A 10,405-nucleotide genomic window follows, 5' to 3' on the forward strand; every position below is an offset into this window, starting at 1 on the left:
CAAGTTACACGCGTCCTTGCCGATATCCTTTCTACTCCGAAGTCAACGGGATTCCATGTAGAAAACACAACCTTCCTTACGAGCGCGATGATCTGTGGCAAGGTCTTCACTTCATGCATTAAATATTGATGCGTGTTCATTGTTAAGCGTAGTACAGCGAGCCATGTCGTAAAGCTGTCTGTAGACGAAAACTAGTCATTGGAAATACAGCTTTTGGAGTCCGGGCAGCTGCAAGTCAACCACCCAGCACTAACGGAACTTCTGTTTGTTCATTGACTTGTGGATTGCTACTTGGCATTTGGGACGTTTTATTGAAAAAATGTTTTGATCCATCATATATTATTAATAATAAGTAAACCTAATTTATATCAATATGATATCTCCCTTGTTGAAATGACGATTGAGTATATAGGGCGTCCGTGACTCGATACAGGGTACACACTTCATGTTTTCAGAGAGCTGCTGGTAAAGGATGCCAGGCTGGCTGGGTAATCGATACTGCTTAGAGATATGTTTGCGTTCATTGCATGATTGGGGAAAACGGTAATTTTCATATGTAAACAGTTCCATTGACGGGGCTCGTGTTTCTGTACAGGCAGTCGTGTTCTGAATATGTACCGATGTCGTGCGAAAATGATATCAGTCAGCTTTTCCTATTAGGTTGTCAGATATGCTGAGGTAGACAGTTGAAATTGACTCCAAGACAAGAGAGACGTAAAATATACATGAAGGGTTCTAGGTGCTACTGGCATAAAATCAATATTAAATTTTCTTTCTACGTTTGCGAATTGATAATTACTTTGGCAATTGACTGTTTTTATTTTAATTTCATGTGATCTAATATACATACAAAAGTGGCTCCGATGTTTGAATTGTGTATTTATCTAACCACCATTCGTCTCTTAAATTTTTGTGTTTCAGAAAAGCTATCACAATTACATTGTAATAGAAATACCCTGAACTGTATAAATATCTCGTATTATTTACCTGAACAAATGTAAGAATATGATCTGAAAAATATTTTTTCATGTATATTTAAATCTTATAAAATATCAACCTACAGGTAAATGTAATAAAATCTGCCCCTTGTTGAATTTTATGAATTTGTGGCATTGTATAACTGTCAACAATGAAGCGATGTGACATTTGAGCGTACCTGTGTATAGAAAACGTATTACACTGTCATTTTACCCGAAAGAGTAATATACAATCATTTAATAGATGGGTAATTGACGTCGGTATCAACTTGGGAAATCACTTGCATTTTGTTACACAATACATGCATTCTCATCGGTGGGATAGCCCAGAGGTTGAAGCGTTCATTCGTCACGCCGAAGGCCCGAGTTCGATTCCCCACATGGGTACAGCATGTGAAGCCTATACCTGGTCTCCCCGCCGTGATATTGCTGGAATATTGCAAAAAGCGGCGTAAAACCATACTCATTCACCCATCCCTGGTGTCGCCGGAAAGAAAAGATGCATTGTGATGCTGTACCGTATATCGTGTATCAAATTGAACAAAAAAAAACCATCGATGCCTCAAATGTCCCATAATAGTTGTTTTCCTAGACCCGGTAATCCCCACATGGGTAATTTAAAAATATCGACATGTTGAATGCAAGTTCATAAACCAAACTCAGCAAGTCAAGGATGGAAATTTAAAAGGCGAATGTTGATGCAAGCTGGCATAAACTGCAAGCAGGCAATTAAGCACAACAAAGGCTGTATCAGCAGTACACGTTTTATTGCGAAGAACCGAGGAACATCGTCATGCCGAAAGTATGAAAACAATGTTGACCTTATTTGGGTATAAATGGATCTCTTGATTCCAATCGCAAAAGAACAATTCATGAATTATTCAGAAACAACCATGACGTACACGGCTTCTCAGATAACTGTCTGACATTATAGTCTACTGCTATCGGGAACAATCGATGCCAGCAATTAAATATGTCACAAATTAATTGTCATTGCCATTACTATCACAACACAATTAGCTGAAAACTGAAAGTTCGAAAAATATTAGGTATGCTTAATTGCACGCTAACCTGGAAACTGTATAAGTTCATCTAAATCAAACTATACACTGTACAAAGTTATCTTCCCCTTGTCATTGCATAATATTACCCATAGAGGAGCAATTGATTTCTGTATTTCACAGAAATCATAATAAAAATGTGCGACTTCATGTTTTTTGAAAGACTGTTCTAATCTACATGACTTCAAACGAAGTCTCAAAACTCATCTCTTCAGAATGTCATATCCAGATGACTAGTTTCATCTCAAGTGACTATGTTTTTAATTCTGTGCGCTTTGAGCATTTACTGTGAATGGAAATAGCGCGGTACAAACGGACTATAATAATGATAATAATAATAACAATAATAATAATAATAATAATAATAATAATAAAAAAAAAAAACAAAAATAACAGATTCTCGGAAGTAATTGAAGATGAAGTACGAAGATACGTCATAACGCATTGACGATTGTAGGTGACGTCGCTCCTACAATAGCGAGAGAAGGGTTGTCTCCACTTGAGATCTGCGACCCGCGAATTCACTTTTTTTCTACATATTCTCTGACACACAGACAAGGGGTAATACAAGAAACACTACCCCACTCGCTTCTCCAAATAACGTACTGAATCATCTTATTGAATTAATGTTGAATAATCTTTGCCAAAGCAAGGAAATTCACTAAGGGTAGATGTCAGTGACGCGTTGATGCTCGTAGGTGTTTCTCCAAATGTTATACTAATATGAGAAGATGTTAAACATGTTATGCATGTAAACAGTGTCCGAGATAGTTTCCAAATGCCTGAAAGTTTCTAGCCCACAAAATAGTTCACTAATCCGAAATTGGAATGTAGACACGGGTTTCATCATTAAGCTGCTAATATGATGAACATTTTTTATCAGGCCATAATCTTGCATGATTTAAAAGTGTATTATAACTTACAAGTCGGAGAGGGAGTGGTATCTTTACAAAATGACCCCATGAAAATTCATCAGCCAGTCGGGCCAGTAAGTGTGGAGATTTACTGGCCCGACTGGAATTTTACTAGCCACGGGCTAGCGGGCCAGTGGCTATTTTGCACAGGGCATGTAAAACATGTCGTTAAGCATATCATAAAAACGTGTTGTACAATATGTGTCGTGTTGTTCAAGTTATTGCTAGGCATGCTTTAAAGAATGTCAAAGAATGGGTGATTTGGGTTCTAAAACCACTTTTCACTATTCCAGTAATATCAGAGTATGATGAGGTAAGTAGGTCGTGATGAGGGTATTACTTTGAGGAAACCATCGGGCATTAAAATAGTGCAGATTAAACCTTAGAATCAAATACTGAGCGAGCCGGGATTCGAACCCAAACTCAAGGGTCCTTAGAGTGCCCAAGGGACGCAACTCTAGACAGCGATATTGACACACGTCCTGCTCTCATCACTGCTCCTGTTGCCAGCGACATGTATGACGAACTCATTTCTCATCAAATTAATACGCATAGGTACAGCTGAAACGATGAGAACTTCAGATGGGATGAGATGATGAGAGTGAGTGAGTTGGGTTTTACGCCGCTTTTGAGCAATGTTCCAACAACATCACGGCGGGAGACACCAAAATGAGCTTCACACATTGTACCCATGTGTGGAATCGATTATCAGGATATCAACATTGTGACTAGACATCATGTAAGATGATGGGAATATAGAGTTGATCATCACGACATACGTAAGGTCATGAGACATCGGATGCTGAGCATGCAGTTGGTTGTTGACTATTCCATCTTGGACATCATGTCGGCGAACTCTGTATGAAAAGAGAAATGTATGAAGTCTAACGTTTTGGGTAAATATTATGATTTAGTTGTTTGGTTTGTTTGTTGTTTAACGCCGCACTCAGCAATATTCCAGCTATATGGCGGCGGTCTGTAAATAATCGCGTCTGAACCAGACAATCCAATGATCAAACATCATGAGCATCGATCTACGCAATTGAAATACGATGACATGTGTCAACCAAGTCAGCGAGTCCACCCGAACCCATTAGTCGCCTCTTACGACAAGCATGGGTTACTGACGATGACTGACTGACTGACTGAGTATGGTTTTACGCCGCTTTTAGCAATATTCCAGCAAGATCACGGCGGGGGACACCAGAAATGGGCTTCACACATTGTACCCATGTGGGGATTCGAACCCGGGTCTTCGGCGTGACGAGCCAACGCTTTAACCATTAGGCTACCACACCGCCCCTACTGACGATAAATTCCTACCCTGATCTTCACGGGTCTTTTGGGCATATGACACATGTATAATATATAATACTTTTATTACAATTTCAACGTCACATACAAATGTCATCTTATGTATTTAGAAAAGCAAATGTGTACATCAGTTCTCCACTTCTATAAAATTCTCCTTTAAAGAAAGAAAATGTAAGTTGGAAAATACCCTTTTTCCTAAAACAATTCATTTCCTAAACATAACTGTTACGGTAAATGAATTTTCGTTCCATTATAGTGTCATTAATTCATAGATAAGTGGCAAAGTGCACTCTTCGAGAAACTCATCATCATAGACATCCGGGTAAGAATTGGCAGTCACGTGATTGCGAGCGGCTATTTTTAGGAATATTCACGGCATACGGGCTGTACTAACAGGAACGGAAGGAATACAAGCAAGCAGATGCTGTATGTCAAACCGTATATTGGCAAAGTTCACTTCTAAATATAACTTTCCGCAGTCACCTGACAGACAGTTGTTACTGGGATTGCAACCACTCAATGCTAATGCTAATAGGTACCAAAACCGTTTTTTTTTCTGGAAAAGTGCACTCGGCAGTTTTTGTATATTGATGTAAGTAGCATTCCTTATCGACAGATTGACTTGTATTTTCTTTGCAAGTATTAGTGCTCATGCAGTTGTCTTCAAAAAATTAATCATCGCGATATATCGTGATTCTATTTCAAGAAATGTGTTTGAGATTTCAAGTGATGATGGGAATGGTTTTGTCGCTTCTTTTTACGCTAACCCGACTAAAATGAATCGGGGTCTGTCGTTAACTGTCGAGGACTAAAACTGAGCCGTTATGTAAGTACCAATAGTCTGGCAGGATCTGGTATCCACAGGGCAGGTTCCTACTAACGTTACTGGATTACAAAGTACTGTAATGAATCTCGATATATCGTGACTAGGGCGTTGAATCCTGATAAATTTTAACTAGGAGTTGAATCCTTGTATTTTGTAACTAGGACGTTGAATCCTGAATACTTGTAACTAGGAGTTACATCCTTGTTGTAACTAATATGTTGAATCCTGAATACTTGTAACTAGGAGTTAAATGCTTGTATTTTGTAACTAGGACGTTGAACTCTGATTACTTGTAACTAGGCGATTGAATCCTGATTATTTGTAACTAGGACGTTGAATCCTGAATACTTGTAACTAGGAGTTACATCCTTGTTGTAACTAATATGTTGAATCCTGAATACTTGTAACTAGGAGTTAAATGCTTGTATTTTGTAACTAGGACGTTGAACTCTGATTACTTGTAACTAGGCGATTGAATCCTGATTATTTGTAACTAGGACGTTGAATCCTGAATACTTGTAACTAGGAGTTAAATCCTTGTTGTAACTAATATGTTGAATCCTTAATACTTGTAACTAGGAGTTACATCCTTGTTGTAACTAATGTTTTGAATCCTTAATACTTGTAACTAAAAGTTAAATCCTTGTATTTTGTAACTAATATTTTGAATCCTGAATACTTGTAACTAGAAGTTAAATCCTTGTTGTTGTAACTAATATTTGAATCCTGAATACTTGTAACTAGAAGTTAAATCCTTGTTGTTGTAACTAATATTTGAATCCTGAATACTTGTAACTAGGAGTTACATCCTTGTTGTAACCTATATGTTGAATCCTGAATACTTGTAACTAGAAGTTGAATACTTGTATTTTGTAACTAGGACGTTGAACCATGATTACTTGTAACTAGGCGATTGAATCCTGATTATTTGTAACTGGGAGATTGAATCCTGATTACCTGTAACCAGGAAGTTGAATCCTAATCAATTTTGTAGAGGGCTCTGAATCCTGTTGTTGTGTAACCAGGACATTGAATCCTGGTATTTTGATAACAGGAGATTATTTTCCTCATATATCGCGAGTAAGATACCTATTCCTAATATATAGCACCTGGAGCATTGATTCTTGATACATATGATGTCTAAAGCGTTTCTACAACTGGCCAAGGATACAAAGTCTGACGACATTGAGTACATTGTTGTATCTACAACGTCGGTAGAGATTGCTATAATTCATCATCCGCTCACCTTCATAGTCAATCACCCCGTTCTTGTCCTTGTCCGCTTCCCGGATCATCTCATCCACCTCCGCTCTCGACAGTGCCTCCCCGAGCTGGGTCATGATGTCGTACAACTCTCCTGCGCTTATTGTCCCGTCTCCGTTCTTGTCAAACACCTTGAAGGCGTCCTTCAGAGCGTTAGGGTTCTCCTTCTCCTTGCTCTTCTCGTGCATCATCAGGGCGAACTCCTCAAATCCTAACTGTCCGCTACCTGGAACATAGTGAGCTCTGTGAGTGAGTGAGTGAGTAAGTGAGTCTAGTTTTACTCCGCTCTCAGAAATATTCCAGCTATATGGCGGCGGTCTGTAAATAATCGAGTCTGGACCAGACAATCCAGTGATCAACAGCATGACCATCGATGTATGCAATTGGGATACGATGGCATGTCAACCATGTCAGCGAGCCTGACCACCTGATCCGTTAGTCGTATCTTACGACAAGCATGGGTAACTGAGTATTAATTCCAACCAGGATCTTCACGGATGTGAATTTTGTGAGTTGAGATAGTTGGGTGAATGTTGATTTTGACTCAGCCAGTATTGTTCTACCTGCAGCAACCCATGCTTGTTGCAAGCAGCGTCTAACTCTATACTTGTCATCATACATGTATGTTGATCACCAGATAGTCTGGTCCAGACTATCAGATTTACAGACCGCCACCAAATAACTGGCATATTGCCAAGTGCGGCGTAAAACAACAAACCAAAACCAGAAATAATCTAGCTGTATCACGGCCTGTAGATAATTGGGACCAGACAGACACATTGTGAACACATGAGCAACGAATAAGGCATCAGTGCGGTCTGTCAAGCAGTCTTGTTACAGAGCCTTAGTACTGGTCATCGCGACCCAATTGCGCAGATCGATGCTCATGCTGTTGATCACTGGAGTGTCTGATCCAGACTCGATTATTTACAGACCGCCGCCATATAGCTGGAATGTTCCTGAGTGCCGCGTGAAACTAAACTCACTCACTCACTCACTCACTCACTCACTCACTCACTCACTCACTCACTCACTCACTCACTCACTCACTCACTCACTCACTCACTCACTCACTCACTCACTCACACTCACTCACTCACTCACTCACTCACTCACTCACTCACTCACTCACTCACTCACTCACTCACTCACTCACTCACTCACTCACTCACTCACTCACTCACTCACTCACTCACTCACTCACCCACCCACTCACTCACTCACTCATCACTCACTCACTCACTCAGAGCCTTAGTATCTGATCCGTGAGGCATTGGTGTATTGGGGAACTTTGTCCCGTTATAGTGACGAGAGTGAGTTTGGTGATTGGAATGGTCTTCATTTTCAGTATAGTGCTTCATGTACAGCTGAACAGAGGCCATGTCCCAGAGCTGGCATAAATATGAGGTTTTGTTCGTGAGCAGCATGCTCGTGGGTTTGGCAACAGTGGTAAAAGTACATGCCCTGAATACTCCCATGCTAACTGACATATTTAGCTGAAATACAGTGTAGCTTACAGAAGTACATAACCACTATTACTCTTATTCACCATGGTCAACTGTTGATCACTGGATTGTCTGGTCCAGACTCACCGCCATTGCTGGGATGTTGCTGAGAGAGGCGTTCGACAACAAACAAACACAAGAAAAACTAGACAATATGTTTCGCTCTTCCAGTTATTAAACAATATTGAAAGATGACACAATCATACCATCGGTGTCTGCCTGTCTTATGGCTTCACGCAGATAGGCATTCGTGGGATTCTGTCCAAGCGACCTCATCACCGTCCCCAACTCCTCCTCTGCGATGTAGCCGCTGCCATCCTTGTCGTACAGCGAGAATGCTTCCCGATACACTGAGGCATATACAGAGAACAAAAGTGATAAAGGAACACGATTATTGACAATACTACAATAAACAAGTTAGGTACATAGGATGAGAAGGGCGAGGAAGATATGTTTACGGGTACAGTCACATGTGCGCTTTAACATGTTTACGGGTACAGTCACATGTGCGCTTTAACATGTTTATGGGTACAGTCACATGAGCGCTTTAACATGTTTACGGGTACAGTCACATGTGCGCTTTAACATGTTTATGGGTACAGTCACATGTTTAACATGTTTACACGGTACAGTCACATTGCGCTTTAACATGTTTACGGGTACAGTCACATGTGCGCTTTAACATGTTTACGGGTACAGTCACATGTGCGCTTTAACATGTCTACGGGTACAGTCACATGTGCGCTTTAACATGTTTACGGGTACAGTCACATGTGCGCTTTAACATGTCTACGGGTACAGTCACATGTGCGCTTTAACATGTTTACGGGTACAGTCACATGTGGCTTTAACATGTCTGGGTACAGTCACAATGCGCTTTAACATGTTTACGGGTACAGTCACATTTTAACATGTTTACGGGTACAGTCACATGTGCGCTTTAACATGTTTTACGGGTACAGTCACAATGGCGCTTTAACATGTCTACTCGGTACAGTCACATGTGCTCTTTAACATGTCTACGGGTACAGTCACATGTGCGCTTTAACATGTCTGGTACAGTCACATGTGCGCTTTAACATGTTTACGGGTACAGTCACATAATGCGCTTTAACATGTTTACGGGTACAGTCACGTAATGCGCTTTAACATGTCTGGGTACAGTCATCATGTGCGCTTTAACATGTTTATGGGTACAGTCACATGTGCGCTTTAACATGTTCTGGGTACAGTCACATGTGCGCTTTAACATGTCTCGGGTACAGTCACGTATGCGCGCTTTAACATGTTTGGGTACAGTCACATGTGCGCTTTAACATGTTTACGAGGAGTTACAGTAATGTGGCTTTAACATGTCTGGTACAGTCACATGTGCGATTTAACATGTCTACGGGTACAGTTACGTAATGGCGGCTTTAACATGTTTACGGGTACAGTCACATGTGCGCTTTAACATGTTTACTGGTACAGTCACATGTGCGCTTTAACATGTTCACGGGTACAGTCACATGTGCGCTTTAACATGTTTACGGGTACAGATCACATGCTTTAACATGTCTACGGGTACAGTCACATAATGCGCTTTAACATGTCTACGGGTACAGTCACATGTGCGCTTTAACATGTCTACGGGTACAGTCACATGTGCGCTTTAACATGTTTATGGGTACAGTCACATGTGGCGCTTTAACATGTCTACGGGTACAGTCACATGTGCGCTTTAACATGTTTACACGGGACAGTCACATGTGCGCTTTAACATGTTTACGGGTACAGTCACATGCGCTTTAACATGTTCTACGGGTACAGTCACATGTGCGCTTTAACATGTCTACGGGTACAGTCACATGTGCGCTTTAACATGTTTACGGGTACAGTCACATGTGCGCTTTAACATGTTACGGGTACAGTCAGTCACATGTGCGCTTTAACATGTTTACGGGTACAGTCACATGTGCGCTTTAACATGTTTACGGGTACAGTCACATGTGCGCTTTAACATGTTTACGGGTACAGTCACATGTGCGCTTTAACATGTTTACGGGTACAGTCACATGTGCGCTTTAACATGTCTACGGTACAGTCACATGTGCGCTTTAACATGTTTACGGGTACAGTCACATGTGCGCTTTAACATGTCTACGGGTACAGTCACATGTGCGCTTTAACATGTCTACGGGTACAGTCACATGTGCGCTTTAACATGTTTACGGGTACAGTCACATGTGCGCTTTAACATGTTTACGGGTACAGTCACATGTGCGCTTTAACATGTTTACGGGTACAGTCACATGTGCGCTTTAACATGTTTACGGGTACAGTCACATGTGCGCTTTAACATGTCTACGGGTACAGTCACATGTGCGCTTTAACATGTCTACGGGTACAGTCACATGTGCGCTTTAACATGTCTACGGGTACAGTCACGTGTGCGGCTTTAACATGTTTACGGGTACAGTCACATATGCGCTTTAACATGTCTACGGGTACAGTCACATGTGCGCTTTAACATGTTTACGGGTAGAGTCACATGAGCGCTTTAACA

The 10,405-nt window shown here is 40.9% G+C and overlaps 1 protein-coding gene across 1 annotated transcript in view; it reads right to left on the minus strand.

Annotated features, from left to right (window-relative positions):
• Positions 1 to 3,662: 3,662 nt before the first annotated feature.
• Positions 3,663 to 10,405, minus strand: part of LOC124289793 — a 31,002-nt gene continuing 24,259 nt past the window's right edge. Inside the window, exons 12-14 of the mRNA XM_046726459.1 lie at positions 8,067 to 8,210; positions 6,339 to 6,581; positions 3,663 to 3,809 (exon numbers count right to left, since the gene is read on the minus strand). Of these exons, the coding sequence (XP_046582415.1) occupies positions 3,778 to 3,809; positions 6,339 to 6,581; positions 8,067 to 8,210 (419 nt within the window). The 3' untranslated portion in view covers positions 3,663 to 3,777. The remainder of the gene's footprint in view (positions 3,810 to 6,338; positions 6,582 to 8,066; positions 8,211 to 10,405) is intronic.

Source organism: Haliotis rubra, unplaced genomic scaffold (assembly GCF_003918875.1).
Source record: "Haliotis rubra isolate DU_JTF1 unplaced genomic scaffold, ASM391887v1 Scf45, whole genome shotgun sequence".
NCBI lineage: Eukaryota > Metazoa > Mollusca > Gastropoda > Lepetellida > Haliotidae > Haliotis > Haliotis rubra.